Source organism: Bos indicus x Bos taurus, chromosome 12, assembly GCF_003369695.1.
Source record: "Bos indicus x Bos taurus breed Angus x Brahman F1 hybrid chromosome 12, Bos_hybrid_MaternalHap_v2.0, whole genome shotgun sequence".
Taxonomy (NCBI): domain Eukaryota; kingdom Metazoa; phylum Chordata; class Mammalia; order Artiodactyla; family Bovidae; genus Bos; species Bos indicus x Bos taurus.
The window spans coordinates 68,453,823-68,481,447 of NC_040087.1; the positions used below are offsets into that span (position 1 = coordinate 68,453,823).

A 27,625-nucleotide genomic window follows, 5' to 3' on the forward strand; every position below is an offset into this window, starting at 1 on the left:
ACGAGATGATTTAAGAGTTTACATTTACAGTTTAAGAGCTGAAACAAGAAGGCAGAGCTTTGCCTTGTTAGACTGCTTCAGCTGGAAAGATGAACTTGGCCTCTCTGCCGATGTCTGCAGACATGTTTGAATTTTTATTTGGGGGGGTTACAAATTAATTTTAATGAGTAAAGTCTTCCCTCACTATCTTCAGGAGATTAGTTCCAGGAGCCCCTGTAGATCTCAAAATCTAATTCGATCTGAGGTTGGTTGAATTTGCAGATTGGAAACCCATGGATGTGGAGAAGTGAAGTGAAAATTGTCTGACTCTTTGCAACCCCATGGACTAAACAGTCCATGGAATTCTCCAGGCCAGATTACTGGAGTGAGTAGCCTTTCCCTTCTCCAGGGGATTTTTCCCAACCCAGGGATCAAACCGAGGTCTCCCACATTGCAGGCAGATTTTTTTCCCAACTGAGCCACAGGGAAGCCCATAGATATGGAGAGGATCAGTTTAAAGTGAAAGTGACTTTCTGTTACCAAGGTTATTCTTCAGAAGACTTGATGGGATTCTGAAAAAGTTGGTTGTAAAAGTCATCTCAGCCTTATATCTGCTCCTGATCTTAATTAGTCAACTGTTTACAACTCAGTCAACTGTTTACAACCCCGTAGACTGTAGCCTGCCAGGCTCCTCTATCCATGGGATTTCCTAGGCAAGAATACTGGAATAGGTTGCCATTCCCTTCTTCAAGGGATATTCCTAACCCAGGGATCAAAACCAGGAGAGGGTCAACTGTCAGCAAATTCACAAAAACAGAATCCATAAGTGATGAGGATTGACTATATATGTTGAAAATGAGAGTCAGGTTATAAGTCAGTCACTCTAATGGGGTAATTCTGTTTTACTGGTGTTTGTATTTGTTTAGGTTTCAGAGTCAGAGTGTTTTTGGAGATAAGAGTTCCATACAAAATGTGGAAGCCAGTGCACTGAATGCTCTAGGAAGAAACTCCTTGTGTAACTTCCTAATCTTTCAATGGTTCTTCCAGGTGTTTCAGGGATGTGGCCAACCCAAACCTGCTCCAGCTCTCAGATCTGCTCGCTCAGCTCCTGAAAATTTTAATACACGATTCAGGCCTTACAATCCTGAGGAAAGACCAACCACTGCTGCGGGCACGAGCTTGGACCGGCTGGTGAGTCCCCCGGATTGATGGTCATCACGGCCACTTTCTGTTACCAAGGTTATTCTTCAGAAGACTTGATGGGATTCTGAAAAAGTTGGTTGTAAAAGTCATCTCAGCCTTATATCTGCTCCTGATCTTAATTAGAATATTGAAAAGTAATGAGATCTTCCTTTTAGGTCAAGAATTAGGTTATTTAAGAAGTCTTATCACTATTAATCCACTCATCCAGTGACCAAATTTTCAACTCCATATTTCTTCTGAAATATTAATTTGAAGACTAAGTTACAATGTCTTCCAGAGATATAATTACAATAGCACATTTCTTATTCATCTACTTTAGTTATTTATTCAATTATGATACAGTGTAACTTTATTATGAATGTTCCTTTTATGTAAAGTTTTCTGCTTGAAAATACCTTGCCAAAAGGCTCCAAATCAATATTACTACTTTTTTTTCTTTTTTGTGTGTCTTTTAAAAGTTGAAATCCTTAGAAATAGTCACTCTTTGATCCATTTAAATGTGTGTCAGGGGACCAAATATCTATCACTGAAGCAATTTACTTGGAGATTACAACCATAAATATAGTAAACATGATTTTTAATGTGTTTCAGATATCAAATTTTGCTACAAAAATGAAAAGCTCATAATTTCCAAAAAATACTGCCCGACTGTTTTCAATACAATTTATAGCACTATAAACAATTTATATACCTGTAATTGTTAGTGCTGTTAATGTTGCTTTGCCAATTATCTTGATGTAAAATTAACAGATAAAAGCCTTAAGGTCATAAACACTTGAACCACATCTGATTATGTCATATAAACTCAGATCTCAAGGGTTTCTGGTTATGAAAATACTTTTATTAGTCACTGTTATAAATTATCATTTTGGTTAATATCCATCTACAGTGTAGAAGCTGTAAGATTAAATTGGTAGCATTTGACCTCATAATAAGTAATCTCAACATTTCTCTCTATAAACATCAAAAGTACTTACAACACAAAGGCCTATCCAGGAAGCGCCAATGTGAAGGGGTAAGTGGAGTCATTAACCACTAAATTATGTCATAAATTTATTACTGTTTATTAGCAAGTAAAACTCCCTCTTCAGTGTAGGTTTTGCAAAAGGGATAATCTGGGTAATTGCTTCACCTTTGTACTTAACCTTAGTTATATCCATTGTCCATTCACAATTTGAGGAAAAGTTTAAAATTAGTCACATTTTTTTCTTTTCAACAAAACGATGGTTTCATTAGATTCCATTGTTTGCATTCTCATTTTATAAATTCATTTATATGCCAAGATCCTTTTAACCAAAGCACAGTTTATGAGTATGGGCTTGACTTCCCCCTGTCTCTCTTTCCTTCTTTTTTTTCTTTCCTATTTCAGTTGGCTCTGAATAATTATTGAAACAATTCAGGCTTTTCAGAATTTTTATAAACTCTACCTTCAGAACTAGGCACAATGCAAGATTACTAAGTTTTGGAGATCAGCGGTACAACCATCGTGCTAGAGATAACAGTACTGTATTGGTTAAGAGGCTAGATCTCAGGTTAAATGTTCTTACCACAGGAAAATAAAATTGGAAAACAAATGGAGTGCATTATCCACTTAGTTAAAACTGCATTGATTTTGAACAATATAATGACATCTATGACTACTAATTAATTTTTTTGCCTTTGAAACAGAAGCACAGTCTTCTCTCCTCACAGGAAAGATACACACACACACACACACACACACACACATTCAAACAGAGTAAGTAGAGCGAGAAAAATACTTTTCCCAAGGCAACAGTATTTATACAATTCCGTACAGCTTGAATAAAACATCAACACTTTGAGAATTTCATACAATGTCTAAAATCTAGTAGATATGAAAATTGGAATTTGAACCTTTTCTTTTAAAAAGGAACTTCACTGGTAATCCCCAAAATGCCCCAAATATAAGAGTCTTGAGAAGTCCTGGAAAATAGCAAACTGATTTAGGATCTTCTATTTTATGCACCCCTAAAGTATATTTAATCATTTTTTAAAAGAGTTAGTAATGGTTAATCATATCATGAGGAAAAAACAGAGACTAAACTCAAGAGATACTCCCCTGGAGAAGGGAACGGCTACCCACTCCAGTATTCTGGCCTGAAGAATTCCATGGACAGAGCAGTTCATGAGGTCGCAAAGAGTCGGACACGACTGAGCGACTGACACTTTCACTTTTAAACTCAAAGTACATAAGGACCAGAGTCAGTGTATATGAATTCAAATCAATAAGCCAATTTTATTCTAAAATACTCTCCAGCGGCATGTAGTACTTACATCAGCAGAGGTGTAGCTCCAGGCTCTATAAGGGAGAATGACAGTTTTATTAATTTCTTATTCAATTAAATTCTGATTCCTTCCCAGATTGTAAGAATCAGAAATTTGTAATTCACAGCCAGTCATAAACCAACCTGGAGCTACTTTTCCACCCCTAAGGCCAAGGGACTGCTTCCATGTCAACAGGAGCTAGACAAGGTTATTCTTGGGAAACACAAGCTAGCTCCAAAGCTAACATCAGAATCTCCTTTTGCAGCCATCGTTTCCTCCAAAGCTTGCTTTCTTTTGTGGGTTCAACAGAGCTCTGAATAGCGGAAAGGTTGGAGCAGTTCCCTTGGCCAGACAGTGCTGGGCATCAGTCAGATAAAATCATCTTCAAGATGCATGTGTAGGTGAAGGGTCCTGCTGGGTCTGACATATATTACTGCCTATTTGGAATGTTTATGAACAAATCTCATGTTACCTACTCCTGTTTTAATTTTCTCCTGCAACGATGTTTCCTGGATATTTATAAGAAGCATGTGTCCCCAAAAAGAAGGGTAATTGGAAAAGACTTCCTTTAATTTCTCTCCGTGTTTCAGCCCAGCACATGCTTCAAAAGGACAACATCTCAAAGACCATCCCAATCACCCCGCCCCTTTTGCCAAAGTGAAAATGACTTAACTGTAAAACTGTTGGAGAATCGCTTCTTACTACAATTTAAAATTAGTACCTGGGGCATTAACTTTGGGTTCCATTGGTAAATGTTCATATACCAGCTATTATAAAGCTATTTTTTATGTGAAGTGGTAGTTATGGGGATTGTTTTTAGAAGTAAATCTCCTAATCCCCAACTGGGTAAACTGCTGCTAAACCTTATATAAAATAATTGAAAACAAAACTCTCTCTTTAAAATAGATCAGTAGCATCATTTAGTCTCTTCTTACCTTTATAAAGCAGTCAATTCTTTTATATCATTAGAAAACCCTCCATATGTTCCTCCAAATTTATACTGGCAAAAAAAAAAAAATTGTTTAGGTATAGCTTTCAGACATGCTATTGTAAAGTAATTTTTATCATCCCATAATGAATGAATATCCTTATATAAATTCCACTGCTGATGGAAAGCTGACTCATCAGAAAATACTACAGTCCTTCCTGCTATGGTTTGTTGAAGATAAAAATACCATCAACTAATCTGATCAACAAACTGGTCCCGTTATCATGTGTCTCTTCCCTATCACCCACACTCACTCTAGTAGTCCTTCTGTCCCAGCCCACTGTTACAGATTTTCAATTAAACAGACCAGGGGTGTTTATTTGAAATCAGGAAGAGACTGATTCTCTTTCTCTTTTTTCTTAAATTTACATCCTGTGAATTCTCTTAATTATTTAACATAAAATAATTATTTCTTTAAAGAAAATTTCACTCAACCGTCACTGAAAGTACAGAGTGTAAAAATAAATCAGCTCAATTTTTAAGATCTGCCCATAGCGTGGTGTTTCAGATCATCCTCTGTTAAGGATGGTTAGTTGTACAGCTCAGAATATTATTGCACAACATGCTATACAACCCCTGGACACGCTTGGGCAGAAAATGTCAGTTATTTTACTCCAGCTGATTTGTTAGAGCAAAAGCAATAATACAGTAAAGTGTGTGTCTTAGAGGAATACGTTTTATTAAAGTAGATTAAAAAAAAAAAAAACTGGACTTGGAAGTTAATTCAATCAAGTTGGCAATGAGTTAGACCAATGGGTCTCCAGTAAGTATTCAACATCATGCCATGTGTGCAGGTTCTCAAATATTCTGCTTGTCATTCTGAGGGAATTGGGAGCGGTGGTGGGTGGAATGCCAGTCTGCAAAGCTAAACGTTATACCTGTGCTGTACTATTATGTATAGAATAATCTCTCTTTCTTTTTCCTTTGAATTTGTTTTCCTCTTGCTTCCCAGAGGATTGTGTGGAGGACAATGCAACATAGTGTAAGCTTTGGTCTTCTTATTCTTCTCATCCCCATTTGTCTCTGTACGGTCGTTCCAGGGAGCTTCTGATAAATCCCACGTCCACTTCCTCTTTCCAAATTGTCCAGAGAGCGAACATTGAACACTGTATGTGACCAGTGGGTTTAGGAATGTCCTCTCGGCTTGGTATTTATGGTTTAACGACATTTTTGGTATTCTTTCTCAATGGCAAGGTTTTCAGTCTCAGCTTTGTGGAAGACTAGCTCATTTGGTGGCTGATTTAAATTCTGTCCCTACATTCAGAGTATGTGTAGCCTGCCTGAAAAACTCTCTCTTCCCTGATAGAATATATTGGCTTTTTTCTTCTTGTGCTGAGCAAATAATTACCTCCCTAATAATAACAACAAACCAATATCAACTCTCATGCATAAGGAGCTAATTTTTCCATTAGCTGGGAACATAGAGAATTTAGAGGGGTAAGGAATATTTGTGATACAGCTTGTTTATTTTTTTCTCCTACTCAAATTTACTGATGTGTTTTAGTGCATTTAGGGAGAGACCAATGGGTATTTATTGTGACAGAGGAATTTGTATTGGAGATGCGGACAGGCACAGGTTATCCTACCTGACTTTCCGTATTAATCATAATAATCAAACAGTTATATGATCCAGTGGTTTTCATAATACCACTCCATGCTGGTCCTACCATTTCAGAAAGACCTGAGCCCTCATTAGCATTATGGACCTGTACGAGAAGATGCCTCTCCCCTGATGAACTCATTTATTCATGCAATACACCTGTGTGATGATGCTACACACCTGCCTGACCCTCAATTCAGGCAGTGGCAACACTATGTCTACATTTCCTCCTTTCAAATTCATGTGCTTAAAAGAAAATGTCCTCTGAGTAGTATCCCTATTCATCATTCCAGGTCTTGGAGCCCAGGGCAGTTTGGATAAGGGAAAAAAGGTTAGAGGTAAATCTGAAAGTTTAAAGGTAAATCTGAAGGAAGGTACTCCTTCCAGGAGTACTCTGGAAGGGAAGATTTTGAGGAAGGAACAGGAAAGACAGATAGCGTAAGGTCTCCTGGTGCTAAATGGAAAGTGGGAGAAGAAGCATCAGTGGTGGAATAAGTCAGGGTTCTATCACTTTGGTCCACTTGATAAAACTCAGCTGGCTCCAGTTGACAGAGCGTGCCAACCAAGCCTCAGCAGCATTCTCTTGGTATCTCCAGATTGTCTGGCAGTTGACCTAGTCCAACCTCCTTATCTGATGGTTCTCATGACCCTCATGGTTTCCCCCAAGAAGAATAATGTCCTTAAACATATTGGAAAGAAGGTAAATCATAATATCATCTCCACCCACTCCCCAGCTGTGCTGGACTTCTCTGCTTGTCTCCTATAATCCTCTTTAGCTAGGCTCCCCAAAATCAGATGTCTATTATTGGATATGTTTCTTCCAAAAACACAATGCAGTTCCTGAAATGTATGAGACTGCCACGGGTGTTAATATTAATAGGGATAAATTTAAGTACTTAGCAAATATCACCAAGTCCTGGGAACCCAAACACTTTTCTTATGGTTTGGAAGCAAAATGCACAAAGCAATTCACATTCTGGCTGCTGTTTCCTGCCTGATGGTTAATCCCAGTTTCGGAATAAAATGCTGGTCATAAAAATGTTCTTCCATGCCTCTTTGGGACCATTTTGGTGTGATTTAGGAAGTCTTGGTTGTAAGGATGAGGGAAACTGTCTGTTGTTCATTTTAAATTGCCATGGCATTTCATTGTCACCTCAAAGGATTCTGCATCCGGCTAATCCACTCTTTTGCATTTCAAAAGGATGTCAGGCTGTGTTTAAGAAACTGCTTTATTATCTAGAGCCTCAGCCGCTGTCTTTAGGTGAAACTGATATTTTCCATCTTCCACCTCGGCAACGAGACACAGACACATGCGGAGACACACACACACCCCCTCAGTCTTTGCTTGGCCCAAACAGGAGAAGCTAAAACCTCAGTAACAACAGTAAACCAGATTCTGCACTTTAATTAGTTTTCTAAAGATAAATGGGTCAAGGCCAGATTGGCTTTCAGTCTTTGCTGCAGCTGAATAAATTATGCCCCATTCACCCCAGCAAACAAACAGCTACTGCTCAACTCCGTTCAGACTGTGAACTGCTCAGTCCTGCCTGAACTTGCTGGATCTGTTGGCTGCAAACCCCCCACTGAGACACCCTAGTTTCCTTTTCAATGAACCCTTGGCAGTCATAGCAGCAAAATACAGCGAGCTTTCAAAGCAGGGAGAAAATACAAAACATTAAAGCCAAGCCACCCAACTTATTCGGTCTTCATTTCTGCCCTTCTCTGGGCAACACTAGCAGCATGTCATGGTCGGGGAGGCCTCCCAATACAGTCTTTGTTCCATTTAGAGGCTTGTGGTTGATGAAGCCCAAGTGGAGAATGTCATCAGATGCACACGTAAAATGATGGCTTATCTCAGGGATATTCAGCATCTTCCATGGGCTTGGAGGAAGCACACATCTGATTCAATGATATGCACTGTTGGAAACCTGGATGGAATGCCTGCCCCTTCTGTGGAATTTTCAGCCCACACCCAATGGACAGTGGACTGTTTTTACGTCCTTGGGAACCTCTTCTTTCAGGAATGTGGAAGAACAGAGAAAATAGGAGAATCAGAGACCTTTCTTTCAGCTCAGGCAAGGCTGTGTTTAATTGCATCAGGCTGTATGCCGTGGGGAGAAACGTCCACTCCGCTGGCTACGTTAGTCCCTGAGAGATATCAAAGCCCATTCTGCTCCACTGCTTCAAGACACATACAGAGGTTCATGAGGATTCCAGCAATGAAGACAGGCCACACGTTTTAAAGGGGGAAAACTTTTGTACAGCTTGCTTTAGGTACAACTGGTCTGAAATCATTTGGAGGGTAATTTTACCAACAAAACCACTTTCAGCTCTGTTTTTAAACCTTCCTTTGTCCTCAGAAACATTTAAGCAAGAGCTTTGCTGACCTCTATGTCATAAAAATGAAATGTTACACTTTCAGACCCCAAATATGGCTATACAGATTTTATGTCTATTTTATGGTATGTTGATATGCTTATTTTTCCCTTCAGACATGAAGTTTTCTTTCAGAATGCCTGACTTCAGCTAAACCCAAAATGATGCATTCTATGGATATCAATCAATCAATCATGTATTTACTGAGTTCTCCTCTGTGGGGTAGCACTTAGTAAAACTAACTAGCATATACAGTCTCCATCATCACATGTTGTTAGTGCTAGCATCATCAAAAAGGCAGGAGTGACTATTTACAAAATAACATTGTTTATCAAACCAGTTAGACACACCAGGTTTCCTCCAGGGAAATGTATCTAATTCAGAGCGTCATAAAACCTTAGCCTAGAGGAAGTAGGAATTTGATTTTGTAATCTGAGATAGACTACACCAATAAAGAATATGTGGAAGTCATGTTAACAAATAGGGCTTCCCAGGTGGCTCAGTGGTAAAGAATCCAGCTGCCAAGGAGGAGACATGGATTTGATTCCTGGGTCAGGAAGATCCCATGGAGAAGGAAATGGCAACCCACTCCAGCATTCTTGCCTGGAAAATTCCATGGACAGGGGAACCTGGCAGGCTATAGTCCATGGGGTTGCAAAGGGTTGGACACAGCTTGGCAACTAAACAACAAGAGTGTGAACAAATGAATCATCATTGACCATATATGCACATTGAAAATATTAAACAAATGTAACATGTTTGATCTAGGCCATATCTGATAGCTTGTCTTCCTTTCTGAAGCCAGAAGTCTTCGCCCTGTATTTTAAACAAATTAAACAAAAATGTCAGTTCTGAACTGATGGGATGAAAAAGTTCATATCTGCACACTCATTTCCATTACTTGTGCTTTATTCATTTGTGTAATAGGAGAAGGCAATGGCAACCCACTCCAGTACTCTTGCCTGGAAAATCCCATGGATTAAGGACCCAGGTAGGCTGCAGTCCATGGGGTCGCTGAGTGTCGGACACGACTCAGTGACTTCACTTTCACTTTTCACTTTCATGCATTGGAGAAGGAAATGGCAACCCACTCCAGTGTTCTTGCCTGGAGAATCCCAGGGACGGGGGAGCCTGGTGGGCTGCCGTCTATGGGGTCGCACAGAGTCGGACACGACTGAAGTGACTTAGCAGCAGCAGCAGCATCTATGTCATAGGTGTTTTCAGTGACTTGATGATGAAAACCTGAACAGAGAAGTCATGCTAAACTGCCCAAACCATACCATGTAAAATATGTGTTCATGAGCGAGATCAGTGGACATAGCTCTTTCATTAAATTATTGAGCAGCTTATGGAAAGGCTACAGTCATTTTTCTCATAGCTGTCTGAGATATTTGTACCATGACTCCCAGATGTGATGTTCAGGCTTATGAGAGATAGAGCTGAAGAAATGGGATTTTTTCCATAAATACCAGTTTTGATGTATTTGCTGTATAATCAATCAGCTTTTAACTGACTCTGGGGCCTATGGAATACATTTTAAAGCACTGGGAATTTGGCTATTCCCATAACATACTTGGACACTCTTTACTGCCAGCAGTAAACCTCAGGCATAAACATTGTAGAGAAAACCAGATGAAAAGAAACCTGTTTGAGTGAAAATTAACTTCTCTTCGTAAATGCTAAAGGTAGAAACATATCTGCAATACACAATAATTTTATTACTGAAGTTCATTCATGGTCATTATCGTCAAAGTCTCTGACTTCATGGGTATTTTCTTGCATCTAAAAGACTGACCAAGCTATTAGGAAAAAAAAAAGACAGGCTGACAATAAATGAATGAACCAGCAGCTGTAGCAGCACCACTTATATTGCTGGCTAGCAAATAATTTTTTGGAAGTTGGGTTTGTGTAATATCTTTAGAAGCTTTTCCAATACTGTATTGATCTGGATGGGCCAAGCCAGGTCCTGAAGCAACGACAAACAACCCCCAGAATAACTCACAAAAACACGTTTATTTCTTGTTGGTACCAAACGCCCACAGTTGACTTGACTGCAGGTCAGCCACACATGGTCGGCACTCTCACTCCAGGACGCAGGGTGACAAAGCAACCATTATCTGGAGCTTCGCCTGTTACCCTCCTGGAGTAAGAAATGGCAGCCCACTTCAGTATCCTTGCCTGGAAAATCCCGTGAACAGAGGAACCTGGTGGGCTACAGTTCATGGGGTCACAAAGAGTTGGACGTGCCTGAGCAACTGAGCACATCGCCTGTTGCAGAGGCAGAGAAAGAGAGAGCATGGAAAGGGGGCTCTGCATGGAAGGGCCACAGCACAGTGTTTCTATCTGGTCACGTGACCAAGCCTGCTATCCAGAAGGCGGGAACATTTGTCCCTCTGTGTCGCACACAGACTGAAAATGGACACATTTGTAAACAGAAACATTGTCAACCTCAAACACAGATGACCCAGGCAAGATTGTTTTTAAATGAAGTTTTTGTTTTGAATTTAAACTAGAGCTAAAATGGCCCGGTTGACCACTCTTTTCAACACCTTCCAGCCTTTCTAAGTCTCCTTGAGGCAGCTGCATAGAACCCAGGTTCTCCAAGGATCATGATTTAAAACTGTTAAAGGATCTAGTATCTCTTCTGCTTCTATCATTTTTTTTAAATTTATTTTATTTTTTTGGCGACACCACAAGGTATATGGGATCTTAGTTCCACCACCAGGGATCAAACCGGTACACTCTGCATTGAGAGCATGGAGTCTTAACCACTGGACCTCCAGGGAAATCCCAAGGCAAGATTTTTAAATTGATAAGAATCGATTCATTACTCTTTTCAACTCTGAGACAGATCTTACATGAAAAAAAGAGAAAAACTCTTCACTCATTCAACAGCTGTTTATTGTACTGTAATACGAGCCAAGTATAAGTGACTAGAACATAATCAAAGAGCTCACAGCACTTTGGGGGATGGCAGACAGACTCAGCTTTAACCTACATCAGACTATGTACTGGTCAGGAGTGCATAAGTTTTAGAAATGGAGGAGAATTCTAAGTCCTTGTTACAAAGGGAGTGTCTACCTTGCCCTGGAAAGCTAGCTTCCCTTTCTAAGTCTGATTGATTTTTAGCATTGGATGGCTGTTTCTCCTACCTGAACTTCAAATTCAACCATCATTCAACCAGACTGAGTTGAATGGGAGTCCCACCCCAGTATCCAACCAAGTCAGTGTCTCAAAGGAGGATGAAGAAGCTGTTGCCGATGAGTAGGAGAAAAGATGCAATAGGAAAACAGAATGAGCAAAGATTTTTTTATTGCCGGCATTTAAACGTCTTTCAGATCCAGACTGTATATTTTTTAAATGAGCCTTGGATACTGGATACTGTGAGTGCTGCTCTTGTCTGACTTGATGTCATGTTTGCTTAGGCGAAGCAATTTTTCTGCTCTTCTCCTTTCTGGGTCAACCTAGTTGGAGCAAATCAAATTGTTCTCCCTTTTTCTCCCTTTCATACATCATCATTTAAGATCACCAAGAATTCGAGTTCCAGAACCTGCCCTTGTCTCCTTTAACAATAGCTGTTTATTTCTGAACAGCAGTCATGAAGGAGAACACTTTTCGCAGGATAATCAGGCAAATTGCTCAGGCTGACAGCGATGGTAAACTTGAAATGAAAATCTCAGGAATGTGTGTGTCGTTAGCTTCCGAGTGGAATTATTTGCAAAATCGTAAAGCTCTGATTTAGCTGGAAGAAAAATTACAATATAAATTCATAAATTATTTATGGGTAATGAAGCAGGAAAACAATGACTTTGTAAGTTTTATTCTAAGGGATTTGAACCTAAGATAACTCCCCAAAGCAGGCTGAATTCATTGCAATGAAGACCACTCATCTGGGCACTTGAAAAAGCTGAGCTTTTCCTTTGCTTGGTCTTTGCACCTCCTTGAGTGCTAGAGAAAAGGGATAAATACAAAGCAGCTAGACCAGCTCTGGGAAGAAAACAGAAAGGTAGTGAGCTGCCTTAATTGATCTCCTCACATAAAATCCAAAAACCCAGGGGCTATCTTTAGTGTGAGACACGTCCTCGTGAAAATGTCTCCAGTTACTCAGAAAAATCAAATCTTCTTTATACAGCAGTCTTCAAGGAACAAGAAATATTTCATTAGGATTTTAATAGTGAGGGCTCAAGTGAAAGAAACTCCATCTTGTCTTGTCAACCTTTATCCTCTCTTGAAAAATAAATAAAGTACGATATCTTTACAGTAGTTTCATTTAAAGAACTCTTTCTCTCTGACTTTGGAGAGTTAGAAATTAAATGAGTCCTTAGGAAGATTTTTTAATTTACTTTTTTTTGGAATATAGTTTATTTAGAATGTTGTGTTAGTTTCTACTGTATAGCAAAGTGAATCAGTTATACATACATGTATATAACTACTCTTTTAGATTCTTTTCCCATGTCGGTCACTACAGAGCATTGAGTCTAGTTCCCTGTACTATACTGTAGTTCCTTATTAGTTATCTATTTTATATATTGTAATGCGTATTCCCAGGTGGCTCAGGGGTGAAGAGTCCACCTGCAAATGTAGGAGATGCGGGTTCGACCACTGATCCAGGAAGATCCTCTGGAAGAGGAAGTGCCAACCCACTCCAGTATTCTTGCCTGGAAAGTTCCATGGACAGAAGAGCCTGGCAGGCTATAGTCCATGGGGTTGCAAAGGAGTCAGACACGACTTAGGGCCTGAAAAACAACAACGTGTATACATCAATCCCAATCTCCTAATTTATCCCTCCCCCACTTTTTTGTGATATGCTTTGAAGACATTAATTTGCATAACTCTGATATGACAAGGACAGAATGTATGTGTGTGTTTGTTTTGTTAATTACAATATACTCCTTGTGTAAGTGAAAAACCCAGAGATTTGCTATAGTTAATTTATCAAATTGTAGCTGAAGCATGATACTTTTATATAAACTTCTATGATTCATGACTAGTTTTTTAAATATTTATTTATTTTTAATTGAAGGATAATTGCTTTACAATATTGTGTTGGCTTCTGCCATACATCAACATGAATCAGCCATAGGTATACATATGTCCCCTCCCTCTTGAACTTCCCTCCTACCTCCCACCCCTTCCCACCCCTCTGGATTGTTACAGAGCCCTGGTTTGGGTTCCCTGAGTCATACAGCAAATTCCCGTTGGGTATCTATTTTACATATGGTAGTGTATATGTTTCCATGCTACTCTCTCCATCCGTCCCACCCTCTCCTTCCCACCACCTGTGTCCATAAGTCTGTCCTCTCTGTCTGCATCTCCATTACTGCCCTGCAAGTATGTTCATCAGTACCATCTTTCTAGATTCCATAGGTATGTGTTAGAAAGAAAGTGAAGTCACTCAGTTGTGTCCGACTCTTGGCAACCCCATGGACTGTAGCCTACCAGGCTCCTCTGTCCATGGGATTTTCCAGGCAATAGTACTGGAGTAGGGTGCCATTGCCTTCTCCAGGAGGTATGTGTTAATGTATGATATTTGCTTTTCTCTTTCTGACTTATTTCACTCTGTATAATAGGCTGTAGATTCATCCACTTCATTAGAACGGACTCAAATGCGTTCCTTTTTAGGGCTGAGTAATATTCCATTGTATATACGTACCACAACTTCTTTACTCATTCATCTGCCAATGGACATCTAGGTTGCTTCCATGTTCTAACTATTGTAAATAGCGCTGCAGTGAACACTTGGGTACATGTGTCTTTTTCAGTTTTGGTTTCCTCAGAGTATATGCCTAGGAGTGGGACTGCTGGGTCATATGGTAGTTTTATTCCTAGTATTTTAAGGTGATTCATCACCACTTAATAAAATTCAGCGACACCCAGTGGTGAGCCAGATGTGACCACCAATTCCCAGTGTTCCCTCATTCCCTCTCATCGTGTCCTTTCCTAAACTTAGCCTACCACAGGAAAGTGTCATAGCTCCCTGCCTCCTGGAGGAGTAGCAGGGAAAAGATGGGATAAGATGACCCTTGTCAGAATAGCCTTCAAATCTTATATATTTTGACTGATTTTTTTTGGGGGGGGGGTAGTTTTGTTCCACCACTTGCGAGGAGAGCTACTTCACTGTGCAGGAGGATTGATCTGTTTCTCCATGTTGTTCTATTTTTATCTTATATTTTGAGTCTATGCTTATAGTTACAGTTTTATCTTCTATGTACCTTGACCTTGTCATCATTATATAGGAATCCCTTGTCTCTAGTAGTATTAGTTGTAGTTGTTTGCCTTAATATCTATTTCTTCAATATAGTTACACCAGACTTTTGCTAATATTTGACTGACATATCTCATTTCACATCTTCACTGTCAACCTTTCTGAAACTTTGTGTTTTAGTTATACTTCTTGTAAACATCACATGGCTGGATTTATATTTAAATCAAGACCCACAATATTTGTACTTTAATTGGTACATTTAGTTCATTTAAATGTACTAGAAAATCTAAGATAGTTGAGTTTATTTTTTCCATCTCATTTTGTGGTTTCTATTTGTCTCTTCCACTCCAGTCTTATTTGTGCTTCTTTCTTATAGATTGATTGAGAATATTTTTCTCATTCCACTTTTTTCTTCTGATGTTTAAAATCTAAATACTTTATTTATTTTAGTCTTTTAATAGTTGCTCTTAAAATTTTAGCATGTGTCTAGATGTAACAAAATCTGAATTTAATTAATCATTGAATATCTTTACCCTTCTCTGGAACAACACAAGGACCTCAAAACATCTCAGTTTTGATCATTTCCTCTCAAATTATATGCTGTTATTATTGGATTATTTAGTTCTATCTTGTAATGTTTCTAATCTTACAAGGTTTTAGATGATGGAATTTTGTATAGAACCACTCCCTACAGCTTTCTTTGGTTATCACTCCTTCTTGCATCAAACTGTCCATCAGGAATCACTTTCCTAGGTCAGGAATACATACTTTAGGATTTACTTTACTGAGGGTTTCATTTGAAAACATCTTTGTCTGCCCTCATTCCTGAGAGACATTTATGTTCCATACGTCATCCTTGATGGGAGCCTCCGTTTCTCTGAGTACACTGTTGCTTGTATTTCACTGTTTCCTGGTTTCCATCACTGCTGTTGAGAAGCTAGTCTCAGTCCTTCTCCTGTAAGTAGTCTGGAGAAGGCAATGGCACCCCACTCCAGTACTCTTGCCTGGAAACTCCCATGGATGAAGGAGCCTTGTAGGTTGCAGTCCATGGGGTCGTGAAGAGTCAGACATGACTGAGTGCCTTCACTTTCAGTTTTCACTTTCATGCATTGGAGAAGGAAATGGCAACCCACTCCAGTGTTCTTGCCTGGAGAATCCCAGGGACAGGGGAGCCTGGTAGGCTGCCATCTGTGGGGTCGCACAGAGTCGGACACGACTGAAGTGACTTAGCAGCAGCAGCATTGTCTCTCGAGCTGCTTTTTTTTTTTTTTTTTTCCGAGCTGCTTTTAAGATCTTCTTTGTTGTTCTGTAATTTTATTGTATTATGTCTAGATATAGATTTTCCCCCCACTTAGGATTTGCTTGACTTTCTAAATCTCCTAAGATCTCTTTCATTATCTAGAAAACTCTAAGCCTTTATCTCTTCAACATTGTCTCAACCTCCTTCCCTCTTTCTCTGCTCTTATTCTATAACCGATTAGACAAGTCAGATGTTCTCCCTGTCCTCCATGTCTCCTAACCTGTCTTTGTGTCTTTCTACATTCAGCATAATTTTTTTTGTGCCACCTCTCAGGTTATTATCTCTCCTTTCTGTTGTAAATAATCTCCCATTAAAAACATCCACTGAGTTTCAACTTTAATGATTGTATGTTTCATTTGTAATATTTAGTTCTTTTTATATGCTTAGTCCGATGTTCAGTAGTTTCTTACTCTTTATTCACTTTTTTAAACCCTACCTTTTTATCTTTGAACATACTAATTCTACACTTCGCATCTGATACTTCAGATATCTGAAGTGTTTGCTTGTCTCATCTGGTATTTCAGCTGGCTTTTGCACGTGGTGCTTCGTTTCCTTACATATCTTATATTCTATTTTATTGAAAGTCTTTGTGGCTTGCGGTGAAGGATATTTCTATTTCTCTCTCCTACTAAGGATTTAACCCCTTGAAATAATAGCTTTTTGTGATATAGGCTGACGGCCTTAGAGAAGCCTTACACTTTAATATTCTGCCCCTTGCCACTCCCTGCAAATCTCTTAAAACCAAAGCTTCAGGTCCTCTGGGTCTGGAAGATGTTTTGTAGGGCAAAAGCCAACCTTAGCGCTGATGTTTTGTTTTTCTGGGTTTCTATTTTCACTTAGTTTGCAGCGGCACTGGCCCACCCCATGGCAGTTCTGCTGTGGATTGCAGAACCAGGGTGCATTCAGCTCTTTAGATGGGAGGTTCTCCTACAGAAGCTCTGAATTCTACCCAGGTCCACATTTCTGCACCTTGTGGGCCAGTGCTAATGCCTGCGAAGTGCTTGATGGACACCTGCTCGACAGGCCTGCCTGGGATGTAACAGGGTTTCATTCGCTCTTTCACCGCCTCAGGCCGACTGGGGGCAGACACAGGCAGAGCGAGCAAGGAGTGTTCGGTGTCATGAAACCTGCATCCACGTCACGCAGACGAGGACTGCCGACTGAGATTGAAGCCAGCCCCACACGGTTTAGTGATGCATGGACTCCTTCACTCCTTTTGTCCCTCCCAAACACTCTGGGAGGCATTCCCCACTCCACTAGGCACAACCCGTGTTTCTTTCCACGTGGTATAACACAGATGCAGAAGCCAGGAGGCACCCAAGCAGAGCTCACATTTCTGTGTGAGCCTGAGCCGATCACCTGACCTTGTTGTGCCATTTTCTGATCTGTCAAATGGAATAGAAAAAAAAACAAAAAACCAAAAAAAAACCCAGTACTTATGTTATGTTGATGATACCTGCTGCTGCAGCTAAGTCGCTTCAGTCGTGTCCAACTCTGTGAGACCCCATAGACGGCAGCCCACCAGGCTCCCCCATCCCTGGGATTCTCCAGGCAAGAACACTGGAGTGGGTTGCCATTTCCTTCTCCAATGCATGAAAGTGAAAATGAAAGCTAACGGGCATAAATCTGGCTCAGGCATCGTCTGCACTAAGATTAGTTATCAATAGTATTATTGGTAATAATAGTGATATCAATAGGTTAGGTGTGACTGTTATCATTAATCAAATAAGAAAAATATAGAATTTCAAAGATTTCCATTTTTCACTGAGACTTGGTCTTTAACACAAAGCCGGTGGATAAACCCCTTTGCCCCAGCCTTTGGTCTTTGCAGAAAGTGGCTGGTTCCGCTTCGAGCCTCAGTGTTGGAGGAGATGAAAGCTAGGATAAGTTTTGCTGGGAGCTGTTAGGAAGCGTCACAGAGGAAATGCTAACACCGGCATCTGCATTCTAGTCAAATAAGCAAGCTCAGGGAGTGTCTCTCTAAGACGCGTAGCAAGACTACCATGAAAACTCCAAGGGTGAACACTGGTGAAGCTGATAAGAGATTCGAGTCTATAAAAGAGTTTGGGAAGCAGGCGACTAAGTAGTAGATGAAAATAACCAAGCAGAATGACAGAGTAGGGGGCGGAAGGATGCGCCCAGGCGCAGACAACTCATTTCTGAGAGCAGGGTATGTCACCACCCAAGACTGCCACCAAAGGGCTTTTAAAAAAACATTCAGCCTAGGGAAGGTAGAAATCCTGGCAGAGAACGTGAAAAACCCAAATTAGGTGGCTGAATCAGATGCGAAGGTGAATAGCATCTGAAATAGCCTTTTTTTTTTTATTTTTTATTCACTTGAAGGTGAACAAGGGACAAGTCATTGACAGTAATTTATGTGTAAAATGGTTGTCGCTTGGAGAGATTTGACTATGGGGAATGAAAAGAAGTAGACCAAGGATCTTGCAGCTGTGTTTTTTCTTCCCCCATCCTGACCTTGCTCCTTTTAAAAATAAAAGGAGAAACGGAGGCACCAAGTTGTGAAGGTTTGCCAGTGATCGAGGTGCCAGAGCAGGATCCCAGGTTTCTTATTTTTATCCCCATTTATACCCACCCAAGTGCCCTACCTACCTGGCTTACAAAATATAACATGGTTTCAGACTGAAGCAGGAGCCCCTTAACAGTCAGTCTCTCCCGGTTCAATAAATAAGAAGAATGCTCCACATTTATGGATAAATAAAGGGTTTTCACGATCGCACCTCATTTGTAATGCTTGAAACAACTGGAAATGGTTATTTGATGTTTTCCTTGAAGAGACTACCAGGGCTGGTTTTCTGTTTCCCAGGGGCCTAACGCTACAATCCTCTTGGTATCTGTGATGTTTCTGCTGCCATCAAAGGTCAAACAAGAGGTGAACAGACATTTTAGTGGGTTGATTGCTATTTTGTCTCTTGTTTGTTGCCCACGATACTTTGGTAAGATCCTATGTTTGGGGGTGATAAAGAAGAAGGGGTGAAGGAAGGGAGGGAGGGAGAGAAGGAAAGAAGGGAAGGAATTTTCCTGCCTGACACACAGAGCTTTTTCTGGTGCCTCAAGCAACTTTGTAGAATTCCATGATGAAACCTGGAGGCTCACTCAAGCAAGATGGACAAAGGATGTTGGTGGGAGGATGGGGCAGAGGGCCATACGGTCTGGACGGTGACTGTGGTGAGAGTTTCCAGAACATTCAATCAACTGCCCTCCCAAGTTTACTTTTCACTCCATTGCTGGTATTTTCTCAACGGCTCTCAATCGTGGGAATTTAGGATTCATTTTGTAAGCTTTTCCTATATAATAACAGCATTGTCAGGTAAATTATTTTTGGTTGAACTAATGATTAGGAGTAACAGCTATGGCTCTATTAATTTAAAATGATGAGAGGCTTTCAGCATGTTATTTAAAATGCTTGTGGGAGTTGTATGAAGTCCCTCCAGGATTACTGACTTTGGGTTTAAAATCCTTATTACAGACTTTTGTCTTCTGTGTCCAAATCGTTGCATTCTCTTGAATTGTGGTCAGCAATTTCTCAGTCCTTTTGAGTCACCGTGACGCAAACAGGACTGTGATCTATCCAGAAACACCAAAGCCGTGTTTGGCTTTGGGCTGGCTCACGCCAAGTCTAAAAACAAGACTGTTTGTTCAGGTAAGTAGAGCAAGATGCAAATAGAGCCTGAGGCCTTGATCTTTTTAAAAATGCTGGCTAAGGCCTCCTTCCTCACCATGAACTTTCCCACCATCCTCTCAAGAGGGTCACAAGAGGGTGGAGTGAGACAGCTTGGAGCCTAAGTGCAGATTCACCATCACTGCCAGGGAAAACTAATATGAAATGTTTGCTCTGCGTTCAAGGGTCCTTTGAGTTGGAAGGACGTTAAAGCCCATCTAGTCCAATACCCTCATTTTACCAGTAGGGTTGCCAGAATCCAGGGAGATGACGAAACAGATGCAGAAATCACACCAGCTTAGCACTAAGCTATTTCTTTGCTTCTCAATGTCAGTTCAAGTAGTATATCCAGAAATGCACTTTTTAAAATAATGTCACCCTGGTTGTTGTCAGCCTGTTTTTACTGCTGTTTTATTCCACTAAGATCAGGAATTTTTGGCATTGAAATATGGTGCGTGTGTGTGTGTGTGTATATATATATATATATATATATATATATATATATATACAATAGAGTAGAAAAGCCCCCAAAATTATAATCACAAACAAAAATAAAATTGAATTTGTTGAATCCACTGCCACAAGGAAGATAGTTTTTTTCTCTTTTTCAGACAAGTTTTCACTTCACAGCAAAATAAGCAGAAAGTATACAAATTTCCTTATACTCTGTACTTCACATATACGCAGTCTCCCTCACTCTCAGCATCCTTCTCTAGCTGGTACGCATATGTCTTTATCTTGTTTTTTACTTCCAGTTGTACCCTTTGACCAACATCTTCCCAATTTCCCCAGGTCCTGCTAACCACCATTCTACCCTCTATTTCTACAAATTTGAGTGCTTTCAATTCTACATTTAAGTCCATATATATATATATATATATATATATATATATATATATCCCACACTGTATGTGTGTGTACTCGGTTGCTAAGTCATGTCCAGCTCTTTGCGACCCCATGGACTGTGACCTGCCAGGCTCCTCTGTCCTTGGGATTTCCCAGGCAAGAATATCATACAATATGATGATGCTTTCTCTGTCTGACTGATCTCACTAAGCATAATGACCTCAAATGCCTCAATATCCATCTACATTGCGGCAAATAATGGCTGAAAAATACTCTAATCAGGTGTTTGTTTGGAAACATCGGGTTTCCTTTCCAAAAAATTTCATTTGGGCTTTTCATAAGATGTTACAGAAAAACCCGAATGAAATTCTTTGGCTAACCCAATGTATATCATATCTTATACATATATATTGTATCTTCTTTATCCATTCATCCATTGATACTTAGGTTGTTTACATATCTTGGTTATTGTGAATAATGCTGTAATAAGCAAGGAAGTGCAGATATCTTTTTGATATCCCATTTTCATTTTCTTTGGATATATACCCAGAAGTGAAATTGCTGGATCATATGGTAGTTCAGTTTTTAGTTTTTTGAGGAACCTCCATACCATTTTCCATAGGGACTGCACCAATTTACATTCCCACCAACAGCTCACAAGGGCTCTCTTTTCACCGCACCCTTACCCTTCTTACCTCTGGTCTCCTTGACAATAGCCATTTAGCCGACATGAAGTGATCAGTGCTACAGTTGTCATAATTGACGAAACTACTCTGACTATCCTTGTCATCTAAGCTGATCTTAAATCAGCTGGCAGGAGGCATGCTATCTTAAAAGCTGCCATTTTCTAGTGAAAACACAGATGTAAGTCCTTCCAGCTTTCCTCTTTCTGTTCAAAGGGTGGGGAGAGAAGAACAGAGCAGGTGGATAAAAATAAACAAGAGACCCTGTGATGCTCTCCAAAGGGCCAGAACTAGGCTCCTGTGAGTCAAGACAATGAAATCAGAGGAGTTTCTCCCCTCCTCTGAGACCAGCTAGAAATGTGTGGGAAAAGGAGGGGCTACCTTCGGCTCCAACTCCTATTTCATGGGCAGTAACTTTCCCAGGGACTTTCTCATCGAAATCACATTTGCGATTCAGCTTCTATCCACATCAGAACGAGACAGCAAAGGTTCTCAGCGTATCTCCAGGCTCACGTATGCCCTGGCGTGGACAGGAAGGCTTGTGGTTTCTCCTTCCACATGCAGGATTTCAAGCATAATTTTAAAAAGTAGGGCCCACTGCCTTCTGCTGGAGCCGGCTGTTTATGTAGCTGTAAGACTGTTTTACTAGCTGTGTTTGTGGAGGTGCCTTTTCCTTCTGTGTCAGCAAAATCGCTGGGCCGATGGGGCTGGGGACTGTTGGGATCTCACGGAGATGATTAATTGCCGAGTATCTCAGATGTTCTACTCTTCCCGGCGCTGGGGGCCCCTTTCATCTCTTCTTCGCAGGGATACACTCTCCTCTCCTTCTCTCCTACTCTGTCCCCTGCATTCACACTTCCCCCCACTGCTCCCTCCCTGCTGCGGTTCTAGCCTGGAATTCTAGGCCACAACACAAGGGGCAAAAAAAAAGGTGTTTTCATATCACGGTTAATTTACTGCAGTCAGAGCCAAAACAAAAACACAACATTCTGAAAATGCCAAGCTCTGGGGAGAAAGGTCTCCTCGCTAAACTGATGCTGCCCTGTGACCTAGACCCTTTTTCAAGATTCTCACTGGTGCCCTAACACAGGGTGACCACGTGGACTGAAAATACAGATTCAAAAGCGATTGGGTCATTTTCTTGGGGAGGGGAGAGAGTGTGGGGTATTTGTTTTTTTTCACTTGATTAACAGAATGTGTGATACCAAGTAAGCCGTGAGTGATCACCGACTGCTTCTTATGGGATTGAGTCAAAGTGCAAATGCAAATCATTTCACGTATGTCTTCCTTTCCTTCAATAGCTCCAGTGCTTCCTCTTTGTAGGGCAGAGTTGAGCTGAGAGGCTTCCTAACTGTGAGAAGTAGTTATAGTCCCCACACTATGCCCCTGGGGACTTTAAAATTGACTTCTCCATCTGCGCGTACTGTACACCCCCTCCCTGATTTTGTTGGGAGAGAGAAGAACAGAGGGTTATCTTTCACGCTTCCTGGAGATAAACTACAAAGTCCGCCGAGAAAGATCTGTCACTAGTATCTCAAAGGTTCTCTCTGCCCGCTAGACCGGCATTTCTGAAGATGTGGGACCTGATCGCCCCCATCAGAAGATAGATTCCTGAAGACCAGCCCAGCGAAGGGGGATGGTCTGGGACAGAGAGGGCTGCGGACCTGGAAATCGGGAGCCCTGGTTATGGTCCCTCCTCTGCTTTGCCTCACTGTGTGACCCTGCACAGCCCAGTTCCCCGCACCTGTAAAATGCAGGATGGTCAGGACGGTCCCCTAGAGCACTGTGACCTTGAGTTTCTGTGTCAGTGTGGAACGTAGGGTCCCACTGAGCATCCACCAGTGGATTCTAGATCATGCTCTGGAGCTTCTGAGAAAGAACTCTGTAGGGCTGAAAAAAACAGAGCCCTCAGAGGATTGTTTTTGGTTTTGTTTCCTTTCTTTCTTTTTTCAGAACATCCAGCCAAAGTCCTTTAGAGCTTGGCTCCTATTTCTTTGTGGTCCAAGAGGGAGTCCAGGAGGGGACAGAGTAAAGAAACTAAATTAAATGTCCATAAGAATGTCCCCAAAGAATAGAGGCATGGGGAAAGTCACGATTGAGTTTAAGCCTCTGAAAACATATGACAAAATGCTGAGTTCTCCCTGCACATTCGCTGTTATAAATTTTCACATGAGCTCACGGTGTTCCCAGGACTCCCAGGCCCTGGCCTCTCACATCCTCTGCCTAAAAGGATGAGGCTCCAGGAGTGAGCCTGCACCTTGTATTACCCTCCGCAGCTGCCCTCTGCTTGCTCTGGGAGATGTTTGATTCCTCCCCCTGACCTTTCACTTCCTCTTTGAGGGGCGATGTCCCAAATTACACAGCCAAGGTCTTCACCATAGGATCTGCAGAGGGTGAGAAAATAGATCCAATCTTGAACAACTGTGGTTGAACAGTTGTGTAAATATTGTTGAAATCCATGGCTTTTTCCAGATGAAAATAGCATTCCACTCACAAGGTGGATTGGAGGCATTTAGGAGACCCAGAAACTTTTGGGTTGTCCCATGACTTCTCCAAAGCTGTTTTGTTTTTTGTTTTTTCCCAGCTCCTTCTTCTCTTACCTTGATCCTATTCAGGACAGAAATCACCTGGGTTAGAAATTTTGCCCATTCCCATAAATATGGCTTTTTGAACCTCCCAAGAGACAGAAAGGAAGTCAAATGTAATTACTCAGCCTCTAAGATTTAATCATGTGGTGATTCATCAAAGGTTCTGAAGATGCTGCACGTTTCTGACGTGAAATGTGCCTTCTGAGAGGCTCCTTTGCCGTGCTGCTTTCATGAAGAAAGAAGGATCCGTGAGAGGGAATTTCACACCAGGACCAAGGCTTGTGCTGTGACACCTATTTATCTGTGTTCCCTTGAACCGTGTTGATACCATTGTGTTCGAATAAGTTCAGTCTCATCTCTCCTCTTCTCCTCCTCCTTCATCTTTGCTGTTATCCTGGAAACTATACATCCTCTGCCTGTGTTTTCCAACCTCGTAACAATCTGAAGATCATTTTCAAATATTATCAGGCAGGTGAAATTTTTACCTCACTGAAAACCCACACCTGGCCACCTACGATGTAACCTTGTGTTAAGTCGCTTCAGTCGTGTCCGACTCTCTGTGACCCCATGGACTGTAACCCACCAGGTTCCTCTGTCCATGGGATTCTCCGGGCAAGAAAACTGGAGTGGGTTTCTATGCCCTCCTTCAGGGGATCTTTCTGACCCAGGGATTGAACCCGTGTCTCTTATGTCTCCTGCATTGCCAGGCAGATTCTTTACCAGTGGCGCCACTTGGGAAACCCACCATGTGACCTTGGGCAAGTCAATTCATTCCGCTGAGCCTCTAGTCCAGCAACTCTCAGGTTTGACTCTGCGTCAAAACTGGGAGACTTGAATAAATACTGCAGTCTGGGCTCTGTCTGCAGAGGAGCTGATGCGTCTGTTCTGGGGCTGGTCCAGGTCTCCATACGTGGAACTCTCTCCAGGGTTTTTCAAGGTGTAGCCAGGGATGCCAACCACTTCTCTAGGTCCTTGTTCTTCAACTGAGGATCTTAGGTCAGCAACATCAGTATCCCCTGAATGCCTGTAAGAAATGAAGATCCTCAGCCCTGCCTCTAGGACCTACTGCCTCAGAATCTGCATTTCAAGACCCCAGGTGACCCCTGGGTCCATCACAGTCAGAGAAGTACAGCTGTAATCCCTTGTCTGTTAACAGGGGATAATAATATTCATGACATGGTGCATGCCTTTCCCCATGTAACCTCAAAAAAATAGAGGAGAAAAAAAAAATAGAGCAGATATAGGCTCTTAAGCCTGCTTCACAGAGCTGTGTGACCTGGTGGGTTTGTTGTGTGTGTGGTGGTGGGGGTTGGGGGGGGGAGCTGTGGGGGGGCAGGGATGTTCCTTTCTGTGGTTTTCTTAAGACCTCTTAAGAGGCTGATGGTTAACATTTAAATGACCATCTAAAATGGTCTTATGAGTTTAATATGTCCCTTTGATCTGAGAAACTAGACTTCCTCCTCACAAAATAAAATTTGCCTCCTTTTTCTATCACATTTTAGTTTGACTTGGGGGCTATAAATCAACTCAAGTTGGCAGACGGACTTGAGGAACAATGCAGAAAGGTTTTTAGTAAAGGATGGTGATTAGTAAAATAAAGGAACCAGGCTGGACAAGTGGAGCTCACGCTGGTCAGACATGTTTGTTTACAAGGGATCAGCAAACTATGGCCCACAGGCCATGTCAACTATTTGTTTAAATAAAGTTTTATTGGAGCATAGCCCCGCTCATTCAGTTAAATATCAGTTAGGTATCATCTATGCTGCTTTTGCACTGCAGCAGTAACACAGAGTAGTCCTGAGAGATAGCACATGGTCTGCAAAGCCAGAAATAATGCTCTCCATGTCCTGAAAGCTGATACTAGCCTTTCACAGAAAAAGTTTGCCTGTTTCTGAGTTAGAGCAACTACTGAGTGAGGCCAAGGCTGGGTGTGCACTGGCCATCTGGGCTCATTGACTTGTTGGGTTTCATGGCCCCATCTATGCCTCTAATCCCAAGCAGGCATTGAGCAGCTGTGTGGTTGTGGCAGGGCCAGCTGGAGGGCCTGTTACAGACCCATCCACATGCTGGGAACAAACAGGAGCAAAGAGGTCATCTTTGTCTACAGAGAGCAGCATTTGTCTGTCGAATTGGTGGAAGATCACTTGAACTTCTACCTAAAATATCTCCTTTATAAGTAATTGCATTTCAAAATAATATGGGGAAAGAGCCTGGCAAGAAAACCCTGAGTTAAACACAGAAATGCAAAATTCCCCATCTAGCTGGAAAGCAAGGATGCTTACCTGGGAAAAGTGATAGGTAATTGAATGTGCCATCAGTCTATTTCAAGAAAGAAATTCCTTCTTCAGGGCAAGTTTTAAGCACTTGGGATATAGACAGACATTAAGCCACTTGGGGGTCGCTATCAAAGTATGTCTAAAATAAAAGCATGTCCTATTTTCTATCTTTTTTTCCTCTTCAGCATGCTATGGCGAAATCAAGCATCACATAAGATTTGACCTCTGCTCTCAGTCTGAGAACCAGATGTTGCTAACCATCCTGCAGTGATGCTTAGTGGGACAGGAATTGGAAGAGAGAGATGAAGAGAGATAGGCCAGAAAAACCTCCCCAAACTTGGCCTCCTGAAACGGGATGCTCCCTTGATGATTACTCATATCTCTAAATGTAATTTTTTCTCCCCTATTTCTTTTGGGTCCCCTCTCTCATCCTAGTTGGGCTTCTATTTCTTCCAGTAGGCAGTGGGGAGGCCAAGAAATTAGTCGTTAGGGGCCCTAAGAAGGCTCCTGGGGGCAGCTAGATTGAGCTGAAGTGTAGCAATTAGCTATCGCCTAATTCCATCCAAATGGTGTTTTTAGATTTGCAACAGTGATAAAAAGTGAGAGTTCTAAGTGAGGGGAAAAAAAGAAAAAGAGCAAGAGAAAGATACTAGCAGTCTTGGGTGGAACAGATTGTTTCAATTATATTCTTGCTGTTTCATTTTGCAAGTTTTTAATCAAACTGGAAGATGTGAAGTCTTTGCATAATCTCCCTGTATACAGGTTTTCTTGCCAGTGGATTCCCTCCAGCACAGGGCTGGCTCAGCTGTTGATCCCTGGCGTGGGAATCCCCCAAAGGGGCTCATTCTGCAGAGCAGAACTTCAAATGTGCGCTTGAAAGATGGATGATGCCTTGATAGAAATGGTGATGCCCTTTGGTTCAGTCATTCTAAGAAGTGGATTCTTTTTCCCAACGCTTTCTTCAATACGCTGGCATTTATATATGGATATATAGGTAGAATTGGTTTGGTGGTTCTGACTGAACTGAGCAGCTAATGAGTTTGGCTGTGAGTGAATTTGATGTCAGGAGATTGCAAGAGATGTAACAGATGTGAAGATCTCTGTTTACAAGAAAGATACTTTTCTCTCTAACCACGACATGTGAGTTCTGAGAGAGGTTAACAGTCTCTTTTCTCTGTGTGTTTACATGAAGTTTCTGGAAATCATTGGGAGGATTCGGTACATGACAAGATTTTCCCAGGGGCAATAGATGAGGGATTTAGGGGTGAAATTGGCCTGTGCATCAGGGATGGAAAAGGATTCCAAGCTCTTCATATGCTTTATGAATTAATATCTGTATGCATTACCCTCTCAATATAGCACTGAGCCAGGAAGTCTCATGTGCCATTGAAGTTAGCTGTAAAATACCCAAGTCTTGCTTAAATTTGGGCTCTATTTTTGGCTTCCCAGGGGGTGCAGTGATAAAGAATCAGCCTGTTAATACAGGAAATGTAAGTGATTCTGGTTCGATCCCTTGGTCAGGAAGATCCCCTGGAGAAGGAAATGGCAACCCACTCCAGTATTCTTTCCTGAAAAATTCCATGGACAGAGGAGCCTGCTGGGCTACAGTTCATGGA

At 41.3% G+C, this 27,625-nt stretch overlaps 1 protein-coding gene across 2 annotated transcripts in view; it reads left to right on the forward strand.

Annotated features, from left to right (window-relative positions):
* Positions 1-27,625, forward strand: part of GPC6 (glypican 6) — a 1,232,535-nt gene that overhangs the window by 1,133,555 nt on the left and 71,355 nt on the right. Inside the window, exons 6-7 of one of the 2 annotated variants that reach the window (XM_027557800.1) lie at positions 1,027-1,170; positions 5,409-5,438. In XM_027557800.1, coding sequence (XP_027413601.1) covers positions 1,027-1,170; positions 5,409-5,438 — 174 coding nt within the window. The remainder of the gene's footprint in view (positions 1-1,026; positions 1,171-5,408; positions 5,439-27,625) is intronic. The other variant, XM_027557801.1, reaches the window with a different exon arrangement.